Below are 20,488 nucleotides of genomic sequence, written 5' to 3'. Positions count from 1 at the left end.
TACAGCGTACAATAACGACCGACATTTACTATAAAAACATAGACCCACACAGTGAGTTCCGGGATTATCTTCCCATTTATATTTCCTAGTAGTTGACCTTTGACCTTCCGAACATATCCACGCATGTCATATTGTAAGGTGTTTTGTGGGGAACGACCGAACACTTGTACGTATCCGGCCGAGGGGTGACGTTTTCAGTTCCACTTACTCCCTGCACGTGTATATATATATACATATATATAATCAGAGGTATCTGTATTAGCAGTTAGGGCCGATACCGACGTGGGACACAACGTGCTGACCTTTACAGCAAAAACGTACCTCGTGAAGCTGTTTCCTACAGGAATTTAATATAACTTGGACATTATAACTTGGACATTTTAAGGTAATATTTTGTATTTTTATCTTATTCTCTATATGCATATTTCGAACTGCAAAGTAAAAAATGGATTAAATCATGTACGGTATCGATTGTAATTTTGATATAAAACTGTACACTTTTGAAAACCAGATCACGATAACAGGTTTATAGATTTGAAGTTACCAAACTGTTATGTCACATGTTAAACATAGCAATGCTGTTGACGTTTCATCACCATTTAATTGACACTGTCTGACGGTCATATCCATCTACAGAATTAGACTTTATCATAATTTATTGATGGTTGATAGATAAGTGATATTTTCGGAACTATACATTAGCAGCATAAAATATTCACCGCCCATGGAACCTATAGTTTGCGTTTCGTTGTTCGTTGGTTCTAATTTTAGTGGGACTCAAGTGTGCGGCCGTCTTGGAATCGTCGCACTAGTACGCTTTAACCTTTCGTGTTAAGCATCTTGGCAAACTGTACGGGTAACATATTTTCTGTAAGCTGGCTCAAATATCATCAGATCTGCAAGGCTACAAATTGAGTTAAAAACAGGTGTTTCGCTAACTCTTCAGATGTAGAGTCTGCTCTTGTTAACATTTATATTGGCACCAATAGTATCTGGTCATTGAAGCAACGTGTGTTTATTAGCAACGAAACTGTAGCCTTTTCTCTATAAACATCTCTACTGTTTTTACAACGTGTTCGTGAATATATTGGCCACCTGGTGGCCGTTTCGGCTCCGTGTTACAGCAATTATAAAGTTCTTCCCGGACAAACCTGGTAACGAGGCACACATACACCCTCACTAAGTAACCAGGCTCTGTTATTTATTGTTAGTGTCAGTATGTAAAGTGTAGCAGAGACAACTGTTTCTGGATTATTTTCTGTTGTGAAGGTATATACAGTGTGAAACGCTATGTTCTGAAAGCGCACGTGCGTACGACCGTAAAGAAATAAAATACGAAACTCGCTGTTTTATCTCACAACGCAAGGTTTGATGACGTCTTTTACAGTATTTGAAATATGTGATAATAAACATTTTTATAACGAAAAAAAATATTTATTTTTTCTGATGTATTATAAATCTAATCTTCATCTGATGAAGCAAATCACAGCATTTTTTCTGTTGTTATTTCCACACATAACCGACCAATCACAGGACATATGGTATTCCGTCTTAATTTTCGCCCTTTTTCGCACTCCGGTATTCCGTCTTTGCGTAGTGCAGATTTATCTTCTCTTATGAGCAGGTATCGATTGTTACGTGATTGGTGTGTGTGAGAAAATTACTTCGTTTTCCTCAAAAAATTGATGACGTTACTCTCACAAACCAATTACGTAACAATCAATACCTGCTCACAAGAGAATATAACTCTGCAATACGAAAAGACGGAATAGCGTGGAAATATAAGAGCTGAAAAAATGTCAATTGTGACGTCATGATAGTCCTGACCGAGAGAAAAGATTGCTAGCCTGCCCTAACAGTAGTCAGTGGCCTAAATGACCATTGTCCACGTGACTTAATACATTTGTGTAGTAACTGTATACGTTCTAATGTTACGGATAAAATGTTATCAGGGGTATATAAACAAGTAGACAGACACATCCGATGTAGATCATGAATGTCTTCAGGCGCTACGTTAGTGATACTCATATTAGGGTTTGTCAACGGCTAGTCGGTTATAATTAAGCGGTCACTCGGTCGAGAGACCACGAACCGGTTATCGGAATCTTTCCATACCTGGCTTATTCAGTCTTTGCGTATTGCAGAGTTATCTGTTCTTGTGAGCAGGTATTGGTTGTGACGTCATTTGTTTGTGAGAGAAACGTCATCAATTGTTGAGAAAACGACGCAATTTTCTCACACAAACCAATGACGTTACAATCAATACCTGCTCCCAAGTGAAGATAACTCTGCAATACGCAAAGACGGAATACCTACACACAAACTATCGAGGAGACCGAAATCGGAAATTTTGATAATGTTCAGACTGAGCGATTAGTGTTGTTATAGTAAAGATTGACAAAGAGATGCATACCATACCATAAAAATGACTGAACAGATTTTAAAAGTAAGCCAGAATAAAAAGTTGGGAAATATAACTTGCGAAGCAGAATTCACCTGTAAGAGTTGAGTGTAAAACATAAATTGAATGAAGTTACATATATGTTTACATACGTTTAGATGTTCGGAGCTTGAAATATGCGATTAAACTATCGTGCTTATTAATTTCTTTTAATTGTAAAATGCTTTTTGAATAGAACATTAGTTTATTGTTTGGTTAGAAAACTTACCGATTAAGCGGTCGGAGTATTTGTTTCGATTAACTGGGTTACTAAACGACTCTCATTTATATATATATCATATGTACTCAAGTGTCCATTTCCCTTAACCACGTAATTAGATTAGACCGTGCCCAAACATAGTATAAAGGTGATGTACTGTCCTCAGCATACATTTGCACTAGATTACTGTACCAAGGTTACTTAAACAATAACTGGTTGTCTGGATGTAAATATTGTTGATACAATTACAAGTGGCCTCTGGCAAATCCCATAAACCCACTAGGCCACTTGTAATTATATCAACAATAATTACATCCAGACAACCAGGTATTTTTTATATTTACATATTTCTCTTTTTTAAGACATATTCCTACAAAAACCATTTGCACTGCCTCAAAATACATTTCAGGCGGCCATTTTGTTTGTTTACATATTCCTACACCTGAAACAGGCAGTTGTTATAATAGTTGAGCAGTTGTAATTATAGCCTATATAATTACACTTGCCCTCTAACACTATTGTAATGGGACGGCGCGGGGCAAATGTAAATATATTTGTATGAAAGCCTTTTCAAGATGGCGGCTCTGCGGGAAACGAGAAGGTATGTCCGGATTTCAAACAGCACTATCCATAATGTATATAATCACTATTGTTATACAGTACCACCTATCGTGTTTGGTTCTTAAATTATAATTATATTTATGAACAAATTTGGACAATTATGGAATCTGAATAAAATGAAATCTTCCTGTAAATATGTCAATACGCAGATATGCTCTAACCAAGCAGGATATCAGTTTTATGCTTGCCCCTTCCTAAAACAATTAAACGTATTTTTAGTCAGAGTGTTAAATGTAAATTTCAGCCTATATATGCCTCTACTGAAATAATTGTGTCCTATGCATGACTGAGAAAAAACACAATGTAGGGAAATTTGGCCATGCAAAGACTTGGTCCTTAGCAAAGATTATGGTGTTTGCCTCAATCATGCTAGAAATAAAGTCACAGAAAAAATAATAATTTCCTTAGAAACTTCAATTTTAAACTCTGCCTGAATACAGTTAGTTGCTTTAGGTAGGGGCAAATTAAAGCTGATATCCCGCTTCGATCAAGCATAAATATGTGTTTACAATCTATAATCTACAATCCTCCGAATGCATTTGAAAAACGATACAAAAATTCTTTACGAATTAAACACGATAGGTGGTATGCAAATAATGATTATATAAATAATGGATATTGCTGTTTGAAATCGGGGCTTACCCTCTCGTATCCTGCCGATCCGCCATCTTGAAAAGACCTTTCAACGCACGTGCACGACAGTGATTCATAATATGTTATGCAATTAGTCACTTGTTGTCATTAGTTTGTATCCCAAGGATGAAGGCTATTGTACCATGCTCAAAATCATGTTCAAAGTTACTAGGTAACGAAATTTTCTTAAAAAATATGACGCCCATGCAATGTTGCAAAGTAAAGTAAACACTGTTTTAGGTATAAACCTACATGTATGCTAAATATACATTCTAAAATCTAATAGATCGTTTGTCAGAGTAATCTATGGTTCTTGCTGAATTTAAGTAATTTAGAATCATTATCAAATTATTGAAACCAACTTGTCTCGTGTTCTTTTTAGCTTACTTAATCTACTTTTCGGTTGTCTGTTTGCGAAGTTTAACGGTGTATATTTTTTTTATCAATTTTGTAAATGATCTAGTTACATTTATAATAAAATCAAAAAATCAAAAAAAATATCGAAATGCTGATTTTAATATCAAATTTAAAAAAAGAAGTTATCCGACATTTTATGATTATTCACTCACATCTCTCGCCGAGTATACACCCTCCGAGTATTTTACATACACAGGATTAAAACAGTTTGATATCTTGTTTTGGATGCTATTTTTATCATTACCCCGTATTTTAGATATAGAAGTGTACTGTGTGTAGAGCATCGTATAACACTTATACTGGCAATGTACATGTACTCTACAAGGTAGCAAAATGAAAAATAAAAATATTCCCCACTCTGTAAGATAGTAACTGCTTAGGATGAAAATGTTCAAACAATGTGCTCAGAGTCTTCCGGCAATATAGATACGTAAATTACGACGGGGAATCCTTAAGAATTGACAACAGAAATGGTTTGATATAAATAATCTACCAACTCCAGCAACTTCCCGACATGCAGAGGTCGTTTTAAAGATAACACGATAACGCCCATACACGTTTTACACGTGTAGGTTTTATTACAGAAGGGTTCCCACGTAGTCGATTAGGAGGTTTCGGGATATCTCGTCTTCAATGCTTATCTCTGTTAATAACGTAGCGAAATTCTCACACACAAATATTTAACATTTGGTATGCTAAAGATAAGACGCAAGCTGTCGTTGAAACTCGATCACAGAAAACCTTTATCGCACAATTTCATCTCGGAAGCCAGATTACAAGACTAATAACTAATTCGAAGTTAGAAGAAGAAGAAGAAGAACGACAACAACTTTACTCACTGAATTGATTCATTTGACAGGAAACAAAATAACGGGACTTTTTTTAGTTTTATATACTTATTAAAAAATTGTATATTTTCAGCATGATATGTAACTCCTACTGGTTATGCAATCATACAACTAGGAGGATAATTCTAATTTCTACCGAAGATACTTTAATCTACTCTGAACAAACGCTGACCTGATCACCAGACTGCAGCATTATACTATCTGCCTTTCATTTAAAACATTATTATAATGTCCACCTTTCCGGAACACTTGATTCCATCTCCGGCCTCTGTTTCAATCAATGCCCCCCGCCCCACACACTTAAAACACACACACTCATACACATGCTTTTCGTATTGCATTGTTTGCTTTGTATCTGTATATTACTGGAAGACCCCAAATTTGAGTATAAATTCCAGGGTTGGAGGAGTGCGCTTATAGTTAAAGTTATAGTTAAATGCTTTAATGCCATTCTACAAAACGTTTTATCGTGTAATTGTGTGACAAATATGCTACTATAATATCTTTACTTCTGTATTTTCAGATTTGGAACTCTCTCGTTCATCACAAGATGTTCGTTAAAGCTACACTTGCCGCGACGTGCGTTTTTCTTGCCCTAATCTACAGCGTAACCGGAAGTGATCCTGCAATGGTTGACGATGGCCATTCAAGAGTTCCGGTGAAAACGACTAAACGAAAGAAGAAGAAATATCCACCAGGTCCAAGTGGGTTACCTTATTTTGGAGTATATTTTCAAGTTATTCCCGGAAAACTTCACGCGAATATCGAGGACTGGAAAAAACAATATGGAAATATCATAAGTTTAAAAATGTTAGGACAAAACATTGTTGTCTTGAATTCTCCCGAGTTAATTCGGAAAGCGTTTGAAAGTGAAGAATTTGCCCCTCTCATGAGTGACAGACCGCCGAATTTCATAGGCGAACATGTTATGTACGGATACAAAGATGTGCTTCTTAACAGTTACAACGAGTCATTTAGAAAAATGAAGAAACTTATGATATCTTGTATAAGCAAACATGGTTTCTCGTCCAAGCACTTCCAAGACATAGCTGACGAGGAGTTCCGGTGTGTTCTGAATCAGTTCCACGCCCTGAATGGCCAAGCTGTTGATCCTGTCGACCTTCTGTTGCCGTCATTCTGCAAGCTCGTCGGAGGATTTGTAAGTATGGTTGCGTGGTGTTTGTATAAGAGACCGGGAATGTGTGGTTTGTGTATACGGAACAGTAAACAGATTTGTTATGAATGGGACAGTTATGGTGGAGAACGTAAGGGAGTGTTTTTTCACGTTGGTTTTATTTTCTGTGATTAAGGCGACTTCCTTCCACATTATTGTTTCCTATGATTTACTTCTAGGCGATCAATTAATCGGCAGAGATGTTGATTAACGTTAATTGGTACGTAACGCCCTTTCGTCATTCCGATTGGTTAAAATTCTGAAAAAAATAAAAAATAATTTGCATAAATCCTGATTCGTGGTGGCTATTATCATATGTACCTAAATAGTATATTGCCATGACCATTTTCGAAAAAACTTTATCTCAGTGACTTTATTAAGATGTAGAGAGGGGGGAAGAACAGTGAAAACACCTTTTTATTGAAAAAAAAACGAATTAAAAAGAAAAGACATTGGAAGCGATTGTTTTTTAAAGACTTCGTATTATATCACTTTAAAAAAACGATGGCCGTTTTGTTTAAAAATTAATTTTATAGACTTCACCGTCAAATCACTTTTAGAACGACTACCATTTTGTTACATTGTTTATATATATATGTCTTCAAATCACTTTAAGAAAGACGACCGTTTTGTTTCGAAGTTTGTTTCACATAGACCATAGACTTTACCTTCAAATCACTATAGATTTTCAGACTTCAATTTCAAATCACTTGAAGAAAAATAACCGTTTTGTTTCAAATTTTCACGTTATGATTTATATAAGACGCAGTTCATTAGGCGCCTTTCTACAAGCTACAGAGGTAAATACGTCTAAAGGGACTTTTGTCAGTTGTAACGACACACGGTGTGGGTATGTTGAATCAAGGTCACGATCATATTTTAATCGGACGTGATGCTAAAGGCATGTGATGGATATGGGACAGTGTACCGAAATCTTCCCAGTACCTTCCCGGTCATTCCATTCAGACGCTTTCCATCGTACATCGTCGTCAAACAGATACTAGATCTATGTCCGTTCTGTTGACCGTTAGGAGTATCATAGAATCTTACTCATTGATTGTACAAAACGTATCGGCATCATCTTTAGCAGCATACTGTTTGGTAAAACAAGGGCAATAATTGATTATTCAAGATCAGGAATGGTGTTTTTTTGCAAGAAGTATTTATTTTTCCACGTCAGAATACACAAGCAATATTTTACATCGTTTCCTTTTAAACTCTTCGCAAACTATCTACTCGATAGTAAATCCAGTTCTATCTCAACACTTTTCTACAAAAAGAAAGTTACAAAACAGAAAACACCGGCAGGTTGTGCATGTTAAAACATGTATGTAGTTAGACGAGCCGACTTCCGGTGCCTAATTAGACGCACATGTCGCGGAAAATAGAACCATTTCTGTCAGGATTGATATCATCTGATTAAGTCAACAGGTACAGTTTACACTTCTCAGTGTCAGTATTGCTAATAAGCTCTTCTGCTAGGCTAGCGATAGCGAGATTGTTATCTCGTAGAGAAAGGTATGTGTCTTGACCTCGGTGCTATCTAAGACACATTCATGTGCCGTGAAAGTGGGACGGACACAAGTAGACTTCAATTACCCATTTACGTGTAATATTAACCATGACAACAAATTGTTGTCAGTCTTAGCAGGTGATCCAACATCGAGTGCATTTCGTTATTTTTAATATGAGCTTTACCTATGACTTTGTGCAACACGAGGTATTGGTTTTCGAATAGTCGTATAATATCTCATAGTAAAATTATCATACATCACGTAAACCATACTGCAGTGAGATTGTCTTACAGATATAAATATTGATATATGGATACTAAATGACACAGGCATTCATTCTTTGTATATTTTTTATTTCTCATCAAGTCAGGTTATGTCTTTTGGGGGTTCATTGTGTCACGTGGCAGTTCATTGTGTCACTTGGGAGTTTATTGTGTCACTTGGGAGTTCGTTGTGTCACGTGGCGGTTCATTGTGTCACGTAGCGGTTCATTGTGTCACTTGGTTGTTCATTGTGTCACGTGGCGGTTCATTGTGTCACGAGGCGGTTCATTGTGTCACGTGGCGGTTCATTGTGTCACGTGGCGGTCACTTGGCGGTTCATTGTGTCTCTTGTGGAATCTTTGTGTCTCTTGGTGATTTGTTGTGTCTCCGGGTTCCATTGTTTTGCTTAGGGGTCCATTGTTTCTCTTGAAAGTGGATTTCTTTACAGTTAGGTGTCGTCTCTATTATTGCACTTAGTTCGTTATATTAATTTCAGTTCTGATTTTCCTTTTATGTATATCACAAAGGTGTAGAACTTATATTCCGAAGTAACGTATTCGGAGTTCTCAACCTTTATCCATATATGGTACAGTAATATTATCATGTTATCAACTAGAAAGAAATCCTAAGTACGTGAATCCCGAACGGAGCTATAAATAGGCAAGTGATCCGTATCTTGTGTATCTATTTATTAAGTAGATGAATTTTACATAAAACTTTTCACTTTTATAACTGCGTTATCAAACATATTCTTGAAATCACTTAGTTTTAGCGGGAATTGATTCTTACGGTTTACACGCTCTGACTTTATCGCGAAGATTCAAGTTCGCTTAAAAGCAATTAAGGACAAACTTGATTATACATTTTGTTTAGATGAATTTAAATGATTGATATACACATATTTTCCGACGCGATACACTTTATTCGCAAATAGACGTGAAAATATGAAGCTCACGAAACAGAACTGACAACAGTATTCTAATATATTTTGACACGTTTATTTTTAATTTGTGTAATTAAATTCGGTAACACGATAGAGCTATACACATATGTCCTCTCACGTATTGAAAGATTATATATACAGGGAAACCCTGATTTACACGTCAAGTGCTATATCCGGGTTACATTATGGTACTTTCCCGGTAAGGAGCGACCCTATACACCGCAGCGTAAACTGGGACATGTTTGCATATTGTACTCGCATTGTTTACGTGAATGTGGCTGGTCAAGTTTCATTGATATTGTTTTAAACTTGCTTATCTACAATTGTAAACACGTGACTCACTCATTTTCTGTTTTTTGTTTACGAATAGGAAATTGTTTATTTACAGATGTTAATTTAGGAACAGTTCAGCAGAGCGCTATTTGTATCAAATACCATCTGTGTAATTAATACCATTTTCATAATTATTTTAATAAATACATATACATTTGAAGATTTAATAGTTTTAGTAGATCATGGCTGATTTGTAACACGTGATTTGATTGGTTCAGATATTGAATTACATCACAATAAATCAGAAAAAGACGTTAATCGGGAAAATGGAAAATTTATATTGGAATTCGTCAATAACTAATAACAAATATTCTTATTTTCCTGCAGTTTTCTGGCAAACATCTGAAGGATGGAGATCCAATCCTCGAGAGCATTATTGCCATGGATCACGATGGTGACGTCATGATACAGCCTCAGGTTCACGGAATCCTCGGGAAGTTTCCTTGGTTACGTCACTGCTGCGGTTTCTATGGCAACCTGTACAGCAACGTCATTAAACAACGAGAATCACTTTTTCAAAGTCTCGTTACAGAAATGAAGGTTAGCTATACCTATGTAATATTATAACAAACAAAACAAAAACAAAATGCGTTTGAAAAACGTGGCAAAACTTTGAACAATCTATATGGTAGATTATATGAATAACCATTGATAGTTCATTGACAGATAATATTAACCTGTATCCCGTTCTATTCCGTCTTTGCGTATTGCAGAGTTATCTGCTCTTGTGAGCAGGTACAGATTGTTACGTCATTTGTTTGATTAATTTGGTTCGAATGGTCATTTAAGTTCCTGCCTTCATCTGGGTATAATGTTTGCAAATATGTGCGCTTTAGGCGGTATTTATTTTTGCAATAACGCTTAGCTGATGCCGACTTTAAAGTGCTACCTCACTGAAATACAATGCCGACGTCGCCCAGCAATAACGTTTTCCTTGTCACATTATACTCATGAAAGCTTGATTAAAGTAAGGCAGGTATAATAAGTAACATTTTAAGGACTTAGGTATTTCCCAACCTCGGTAAAAAAAAACTCATTGCCTTCTTAACTTGAACCAACCTTCCACACTATGGCAAAGAGTGAGGTTTTGCGAAGGAAGGCAGTTGGAAACAAATAGGAAGTAAAGAGAGAAAATATCAAGATAAAAAATGTTGCGATGGGTGAAGCAGTCTTTCTTTGGTCCTGTGTGTGTCTTTATATAGAGGACCCAAAGCAAATCTTATAATACAGAAAGGTATTGCCACATTTCCTCATGCAATAGCAGATGTATTCTTTTCTCAATTCCCCGACCTGCAAAGGGTTCATAAACATGAACAAGTAATAATTTGGTATGACTGACACACAAATAGCTCAGCTTTTTCAAATCTGAGAGGATGCGGCACAAAGAAGCCGATTAAAAGGTTTTGTAAACAACAACAAGTTTTAAGAGAACATATGATATATTTCCCAGTCTTGCTTGTAACGGAGTGACATTTCTTTACCGAAGTAATTGGGGTCTTTGTATTTCTTATAACTTGTAACAACCTTTTGTTTCCTTGGCAATGCCTTACTTTTGGCGCTGATGTTGAACGTTCGCCCAGACGAGGAAGGCAATAGACTATATCGCCATGCCGGAACCTACTAGAGTCCTTAAGATTGGTGGTTGTTAGTCCCTGCTTTACATTAAAAATTAAAGGTAATGAAAACAACTGTTTCAGCTGCGCCTGGTGCCTTCAGCATAGTACATGTATTTCAGTGAGGTACATGTAGCACTGAAAAGTCGGCATCAGATCTGCAGTATCGCAAGGAGTAAAATACACCAATAACACACATACACTTGCATACACTACACACATGGAGACATGTCCCTAAACAAACTGTGTTGCTGATAGGACGTTACAATCCGTACAGCCAACTGTTAGTAATTATGTGACGTTGCCATTGTATTGTACTATATCTAATTCACAGGAAACAGTTAATAAGGATAATGTGCAGTGTTTTTCACACCAACTGCTGTCCTGGAAAGAGGCGGAAAGTGATTGGCTGACGGATGAACATATCAACGGCATGCTCTTGGACCTGATAAACACATGTATGTATAACCGGCAGCCCGAAACTATACAGTAATTGACGGAGTAGGATTCGGGGAATTCAGTCTAACCGGAATGTTTACATTCCGAGGAATTTAATTGAAAGCAGTAGTAACAAACATTTTGAAGAATGGTGTAAGTCTTTTTTCTCTTTATTTATTTAGATATTGATTGCAGGTTTTTGTATCTGGTCTCGATTTACAACACACCGAGGTTCTTACAAATACAGTATACCTGGCCAAAGAACATTTTATTGTTAAAAATGGGGATGGGGGTCATAATACTGATAAACCAGTGTTTAATATCATAAATAATTAGACGTATAATTTTTTTTGTGTTTTGTTTGTTTTCGTTTTAACTCTATGTTAATTCAAGCTTAACCTTATTTTGCTACGTAGGTATTGTGTGAACATTAAAAAAAATTAACACTGCATCATAAAAATTGAGAAAGAAGGATTAGAAAAAGAGGGTAGTTGACTCGTGTTTAAAAACAAAAACAATTATTTTCTCTTTTTCAGCCGTGCTGACCACAAAAAGTGTGATGTCCGGTATGATTTTTATGTGGCTCCACCTACCGGACGTTCAACAGAAAATGAGGGAAGAGATCGATCTTGTGATTGGACGCGACAGATTACCCACAATCGAAGACGGGAAGAGCATGCCATATGTGCAAGCATGCATTTACGAGTTGCTAAGATACCAGTCACATCTTCCGATGACGGCTGCACATGCTAACATAGACCATGAGGTGGAGATTGAAGGTTTCACGATACCAAAAGGAACCGTCGTAAGTTGAAGCAGGGCTTTGTTAGTCAAGTAATAGATGATGTACAAGTAGCGAAGGTGTACATGTCCTGAATTCTTATTTTCACTTACAATGAATCAAGCGCTTTGTAAATCATAATCAATCAAATGTAGGGTTTTTTGTTCCATTTCCTTAACCGATGGTATAATGATGTCAATCCATCTAATAGAAGGCACGAATTACGCTGAACAGTTTCTGTCATTATCCGCGCCGCTTCTGTTTTATGGCAATAGGATAAAATAAGTGAAATGTTTATAGTTGTTCATTTGTAGCCACCCAACCTCCTTCTCCATTTCCTGTCTTTGTTCGTAAATGGACTGGGTCGATCACCAGTGACCAGGTAGCTCAATTGGTTAGAACGTGAGTCTAGAGTTTGGAGGGTCCCATTGTAAAACTCTGGTCTGGCCGTTGCATTTCTCTTTCTTCTGGTAGAAAAAAAGTGGCGAGATTGCCAATCCTTTTTCCAAGCGCTCGGTGAATGTTTAGCAAGGGTATATCCGAACCTGAGTTGTAAATAGTGTTGTATTTGGTAGCGAAGACTTTGCAAAATGATAGAGAATTGTAGCGGAACTGGATTTGGTCAATCGTCCAAGATCAGGTAGCTCAATTGGCAGAGCGTCTGTCTAGAGTTGGGAGGGTCCCGGGTTCGAACCCCGGTCTGGTCGTTATATCTCTTTCTCCTGTTATATTAGAATGTAATATTAATGTTTGAGGGAAACTTTTGTAAAAATAGAATCTTAAAAATTTCCTATATATTTCTATGTCAGTTACATGGAGGTAATAGCACACTTGTATCAGCTATGGACCTTTATGGAGGTGAATGTGTAGTTGTATTATCCTGGCTTATAAAAAGATATTAACCGATATGAAGTCAAGATCTATATATCTTTGTATGTCTATGTTACCACATGTTGTTTTTTAACATTTGATGTAATTGAGCTAAAGAATATTGTTAATTGACAGCACAGTGGCGTTACAACTAAAGTGGAAATAGTAACACTGATCTTATCTTGTCATTTGAAATAACGAACATTATAAATGGACGGATTGATAACAACTAATTCCGTCTTTTCATATTGCAGAGTGATCTGCTCTTGTGAGCAGGCTTTGATTGTTACGTCATGTGTTTGTGAGAGTAACGTCATCAATTTTTCTAGAAAATGGCGTAATTTTCTCACACAAACCCATGACGTAACAATCAATACCTGCTCACAAGAGAAGATAACTCTGCAATACGCAAAGACGGAATACGACAACGAGATACACCTAAATCAAAAGGATTTTATTGTTTGTTTTTGAATTGTTATACGGCTTAGCGAAAATGATAATGCTCCAAAAATGTTTTTGTATTGTTATACGGCTTAGCGAAAATGAAAATGCTCCAAAAATGTTTTTGTATTGTTATACGGCTTAGCGAAAATGATAATGCTCCAAAAATGTTTTTGTATTGTTGTACGGCTAAGCGAAAATGAAAATGCGCCAACAAGATTTTATCATGAATTATATTCGACACTACAGTAATGTTTCACTTCTGTACAGATTATGGGGAACCTGTACGGGGCCCACCACGACGAGGAATTATGGGACGACCCCTGGGAATTCAGACCAGAAAGATTTCTTAAAGATGATGGCACGCCTGTCCCCCGGGATCATGCCTCTCATAGAAAGTAAGTTCAGATCATCAGGGATGGGCTGGATGATAGGGGCTAGGTATCAGGGATCGAGGATCGAATGGAGGATAGGGTTAGGTAAAGTGTATCGCTTAGAGCTGCCAAATATGTTAACGAGTCTATGATGTCACACTTCTATATTTACCATCGTATGGCATTGCCACTTTATAACCCAACCAGATTCAGATGACATTCATATAGGCTATGAATATTAAAGAGAGATTGTTCACGTCAACATTATTGTGACGTCATAATTGTTACGTTTAATACCACTTACCCTCTCCGGGCGAGGGGTGTTCCATTCATTGTACAAGTATACACGATTGATATATTGAAATAAATGCTGACTAGTAATAAGTGTAATTGATCAAAAAAATATGTGATAAACTCCTTCCAAAAATGGTAAATATAATTATTGTACTGCTTTTAGTAGGCATTCGTAGGCAGTATGCATTTCAACTAGATGAAAGCAAATAAAACATGGAGCGCTAGCGTATTTCATTGTATCTGCCTTTTTTCAGATGACATCCATAGTGCCTATGAATGCCAACTGAAAGCAGTTCAATACTTAAATAATTACCAGAAAAAGGTATGACATCACACACCGTTGTGATGTCACACATATATATCTACAACAATAATTTGCGACACCACACACCTATAATTACCACCATGAATTGTGACGTCACACACACACATACAGTGTACCTGCCATTATGTGTTTCAGACGTCACACATCTACTCCTATAGCCATGAGTTGTGACGTCACACCATTATACTTACCATCATGAGTTGTGACGTCACACCATTATACTTACCATTATGAGTTATGACGTCACAAATCTATACTTTCATCCGTGAATAGTGATGTTTATGTATTCAATTTTCTTTGATACAAACCACAATCAAAATCAATGAAGCTTTTACAAATGTAAGATTTATTTGTGAAGATATTATTTATGGAAAACTTCGAATTTAATTGAATTTATGATCCACTATTTATAATAATATCTTGGTTTGTTTTAGTTCAATTGCCTTTGGAGTCGGTGAAAGAAAATGTGTTGGTAAAGAAATGGCCTACAACCGGATGTTTCTGTATACTGTGCATCTTCTCCGAACATTTGAGTTCCTACCGGAAGTGGATACAGTACTTCCGCCCCACCATCCCCGCCACTTCGCGCCGTCGGCCCCAGTTATCTTACCACATGGCTTTAAGTGCCGAGCGTTACCGAGATGATTCCCTTAATTTTATTGTTGTATGAAAATATTGTTGCGTGATCTGGGAATGCCACCAACAACCTGAACAATTTTATGTTTATAAAAGTGAACAATCTTACCTACGCACAAGGCCATTACATTTCATTTTATTTCCAAATAAATCAAAATAACATATCTTCCATAGGTACCTTCATAGTATCGACATGTTGGTTAAAAGCCTCGATAATTTATCCATATGATACTTTATGTCTTTGGTGGCTAGGACTTGTAGCTTTGATTTAACTTGTTTTTACCTGAATTTTACATAAAGAAAATAATTACCTATAAATGGCAAATTTGTGATCTAAGAGCAAACAACTTGGCTTTAATTAAAGTAATTCTTTTAAAAATTCATGTCATGAAATGACGAGTCTTTAACTGGTGTAATATTTTTTCAGAAAGTTGCTTTTTTGTCAAAATAGAAGTCGTGTTTAAAAAAATCGAAAAATTTCAGAAAACAAACAAGAACAATGTACAATATAACCCCCCTCTCGTACTTGTATTCCTGTAAAAGAAACTATGCAGGTTTGCAGATATTTACCTCAGAGTGTACGTAATTGTCAACTAAAAGGTCGTCATCTTCTCAATGCTGAGTCCTATGTTCGAACAATTTTTTTAAGTTAAGATTTGCAGAATTTAACTTTTATGTTATTCAATTTTAGTTATTGTTTTTTTCTTTTCATAAATTGATCCTGTACACCTAGATATACTTTAAAAAATTATATATATCTATATAAAATGATCCTGTACACCTAGATATACTTTAAAAAATGATATATATCTATATAAAAACAAAGGGTTTATTTTTAATTATCCTCATACAAAGTTAATTCATTTTCATGTAAATTTGGTGTTATTGTATGCAATGATTGTTACAATATTATATGTGAATATTATGTCGCCCATGTTGTCAGGACTATATTGTAGAAAACAAAAAAAACCCGTAAAAATGATAACTTAAGTTACTGAGCACAATACTGGCCTTATAGCGGGTTTGGCCGCTTGCCAAGAGATACGTAAATGGCGTGTTATATAATATTGGTCAAAAGGCGCCCTCCAGATTTGTTGGTAGTTCGTAATGCGGCAACTGTACGAGGGTAATTATATATATATACAACTGAAAATAACGATCATTAGAAATGTCTATAAACTACTATTCCGTCTTTGCGTATTGCAGAGTTATCTTCTCTCGTGAGCAGGTATTGAGAAAATGTGAAATGTGAAAAATTACGTCGTTTTCTCAAAAATTGATGACGTTACTCTCACAAACAAGTGACGTAACACTCAATACCTGCTCCCAAGAGAAGATACCTCTGCAATACACAAAGACGGAATAGAGGCAAGTGTGAACTTTTATGGAGGGAGTGGCAAATTAGTGGTCTTATATGTGATATTAATTTTGTTTTTAATAGATAGAAAGTAGACATTTATAATACCTGTTGGTTAAGACGGACATTGTTTTCTTGATAAATATGCCTTTTTTTTCATTGGTTAATTCAGTTATGACGTCACTGTAAATATGTTTATACTATACAGCGGGATACGTTGTCGTTGTGTGTTGATGCTGTGTTGTATGTAGTCCTTGTTCGTTCTAGATGTGGTATATTTCTCTATTGATATGTTTGTATGGTAGATTTGTTGATATTTTTACATTTAGTTTTATTTTATTAAAATAAAATTATGATAAATTCTGAGATTTTATTCTCTTTTTTATGTAAATGTGAGCTTACTATGATATTTTTCGAAAAAAATAACTGCAATTAGACCTTTTCTGAGCGGTCATTTTGCAATAAAGCCACTATTTAATTAAGTCTTATCGACGACTCCTAGAAGAAAGAACTAGATGTTAAATGCTCTGCAATTCGGGTTTGGTTTACTGCATTTATTGTCAAATTTTGACGGTGCATTCACCTGGTTGTCTATGTTACTTTCATCTTTACCGATGTGTTTACTTTACTGTCAAATATATATAGGATCTTACATGAGTTTCATAAATTTCATATGAAATGAAACCGAGTGTAAGATCCTTTTTATCCAATAATCAAGATTTGTGGCATTTATTTGTGTAAAACGACGATTTTCACGCAACCTTGAAACGTAAAAAGCCGCCATTTTGACGCGTATGTCTGTGACGGCATGTTCTTTCCCTAGGCGTGACGTCACAATTGAAACAATCGAAACTTACAACCAATCACAGGGCTGATAGGTCATATTACATGGGTTAATACGCAAACATTATGACATGGGCATATTCACTGGATGATACAGTACAGTATGTGATAAAAATATATATTACATACTTACTAATACATACGTTTTTTTTGTATATGCGATACGACACAATTGCCCTAACCCATATCAGCCCTCGCCGTATCACACCCCAAAACCCGTATCAGCCCGCAAAACCCATATCACACCCCTTTTGGAAAAAAATTCGTTTTTCAATATTTCAAAAAAAAATTCAAATCATAAGATAGTAGTTTTTATTAGTAAGTATGTAACAAACAGAATAAAACACGCCTTTTTCCATATTACACCCAGTATCAACCCTCGACCAATATCAGCCCTCGGGCCTTCGCCCTTGGGCTGATATTGCAGTCTCGGGTTGATACTGGGTGTGATATGGAAAAAGGCATGTATTATTCTCTATATATGTAGAGCAAAAAAAAAGATATATCAACGGACTTTAAACTTTCACTCTCAAAAGGACTTTTAAGGCTATTTTAATTGGACAACGTCATGATGTCACAAGTATACGTCCTATTGTAAATAAAATAGCAACGTGACGTCGCAATATACACAAGATTAGCGAACAAACTAACGTACATGTAGCACTGTCGCCTGTTGAGACTAGATTTTAATATTCTCGTAGAATAGTGTCACATTATATATATAAGGGTAACACATTAAATCTATCACCGATACATTTATGAATATGTTAATTAACATGTACATTTCGTAAGTTGGTGTTAGTTTGTCGTCTATGTTCATTTTTGCGTGTTTAACCAATTAAAATTTCTCTCATTTATAATAAATTATACCATAAATCACAATTTTCGATTTACAATTCATATATTGTAAGTCACTGTAAATTAAACCATCCTTGAAGACAAGAGTGCTACATTCAATAATCTGACAACAAATTTAAATGTATGAACTAACAACAATGCGTTCTCCTTCAATACATTTTTTTTTTATTAATTTTTCTATAACTAGTATATCACTGATGATGGACATTCATTCAAATGCATGTCTTTTATTTTATAACTAGTACATCATTCATTCAAAATACATGCCACGTATTTGTTTACATATACAAACTGCCGCCCTGGTAAGCATGCATTGAATATGTATGGATTGTAGTAATATTCTGTACCTATAAGTTGTAAACTTTAGGAAAATAAAACGAACATTGAACACTGAAGTACAATAACCACAGGACATGTAATACACCTTGGTGTCGTACGCTTGGATAATTTTATATAGGTGTTACACAAGAATGATCAAACTTAGAATATGTGTCGCATTCGATTCAAATTATTCGGCGTGTGTCTACTATGTGAGATGGTACATGCATGTTTATCAAAACTGTTTCTCATACGTTTGCTATCTTGGTTCTACTTTTCGTTCCTGTTCATTATAATAGGATACTAATTCCGTAGATTGAAAGTAGAAACAAATGGAATAAACTTTGCATTATAAAAATAATTAATAATAATAATAATAAGAATTTGAGGTTCTTATATACCGCTTTATCACAACCTAGTTCCTACTCGTCTCAAAGCGGTTCACAAATTATTATCCGTGGTTATATGGTCTTTGCAACCAGCCAATACCTTTCTCAACTCCACGGGGAGCATACAGCCGGAGCATTACCTTTTTTTGTACATATGATGTAAATGGCATTTTTTCGATAGCTGTCCGTATGCCGTATTCTATAAATTCAGTAGAAAGCATTGAACTTGAAGGTATTACTTTATCAGTGTTTCATTGTGACAGAATCCTACAAACCTTACTCCGCGTGGCCATACCTTGAGGGGGTTAAAGGGAAGTAAGAAATGGACAATGTTCAACAAAAAGAAATAGCGGAACAATACCTTGACACAGATTTCAAAAAACTGTCACAGAGTCAAAAAAGCTCCGAAAAACAAAGACAAATGCAAAATAGGAACACTTGTACTAGCTCAGTGTCACAACCATCATCTCCAAGTGTTATTACGAGAAAGAGTTTGCACTTATAATTTAACTCATTCACCCCTGAAGACACATTTGAACCCTTCCATTTCAAAGGTTGGATTAGTTCATTATGAAATTTCAGGGGTGAATGTTTCTATATTTGGACTTGGATAACAAGATTATATTAAAGTGTTATTATCAAGTTTATATGATAATAAGTTCATTAGATAATATGTGTTTACTTTGTTGTTTCAGAAATAATTCCGAAGGGGGAAAAAGTTATTAGTATATAGTTGTACGAACATTTCTGATACGGACTATAAATAAATTTTAGCATTTATCTGATAAAGAATATACACGAGACCCGTTCTTGGTTCTAACAAGATGGCTCCCAGCAGCTAAACATGCATCATATGTGCACGTCTCTTCATAAACCCCAATGGAGCGATATTCATATTGTCATATTAACCTGCATTTTTCATTTGGACCATTGAAAGAATTTCATTCATGATTTCATTACTACTATCTGTTTTGAAAAAAAAAAAAAAAAAATAATCATTTGACTTAGATTATCAATATAGCTGTAGGTATGATTATTAAATCGCACTACTGAACTTTTAATAAATATTCTTATTCAATCCTGGCTTCCGAACATTAAATATATAATTCAATAGTTAGGTTGAAAGGCTGTGTCGTAGGTACGGGTTAAGCTTTTAGTTTCCATGTAATTGCCATACGGTATCAGCCATCATCGAAAATCCAGGGGTTACACTCATTTTCGCTCTCTTCTGCACCCCGTGAATGTGTCAAAGCGATATTGAAGGCACTTGGCTAGCTATTTGATTGGTCATTCACTAGGCTGATACATGTCCTTTGAAGATAACAAAGGAGCAATATGTTTCTGGAATTTACGAATCGTACCGAAAGCAGATATTTCCTTCTCATATAAACATCAAATAGGCTAGTGTTTTATACAGTGTATGTCTATCAGACATGCTGTTAAGCCCGCCCCCTCTTTTTCCCGGTAAGACAATAGCTTTAATAAATCATTTCTAAAAAGAAGAAAAAATACTTTGCGGTACTTTAATGAGAGAAAAAAAAAGAT

At 35.7% G+C, this 20,488-nt stretch overlaps 1 protein-coding gene across 1 annotated transcript; it reads left to right on the top strand.

Annotated features, from left to right (window-relative positions):
* Positions 1-252: 252 nt before the first annotated feature.
* On the top strand, positions 253-16,321 carry LOC110450319 (vitamin D(3) 25-hydroxylase-like). The gene is made up of 7 exons (XM_021497786.1): positions 253-385; positions 5,703-6,338; positions 9,734-9,946; positions 11,354-11,477; positions 11,994-12,262; positions 13,820-13,947; positions 14,977-16,321. Exons 2-7 carry the CDS (start codon positions 5,730-5,732, stop codon positions 15,185-15,187), a joined length of 1,554 nt encoding a protein of 517 aa, XP_021353461.1. The 5' UTR covers positions 253-385; positions 5,703-5,729; the 3' UTR covers positions 15,188-16,321.
* The last annotated feature ends 4,167 nt before the right edge of the window (positions 16,322-20,488 follow it).

Source organism: Mizuhopecten yessoensis, unplaced genomic scaffold, assembly GCF_002113885.1.
Source record: "Mizuhopecten yessoensis strain PY_sf001 unplaced genomic scaffold, ASM211388v2 scaffold5157, whole genome shotgun sequence".
In the NCBI taxonomy this organism is placed as follows: domain Eukaryota; kingdom Metazoa; phylum Mollusca; class Bivalvia; order Pectinida; family Pectinidae; genus Mizuhopecten; species Mizuhopecten yessoensis.
The sequence above is the reverse complement of the archived record's forward strand: the minus strand, read 5'-3'. Positions and strand labels throughout refer to the sequence as shown.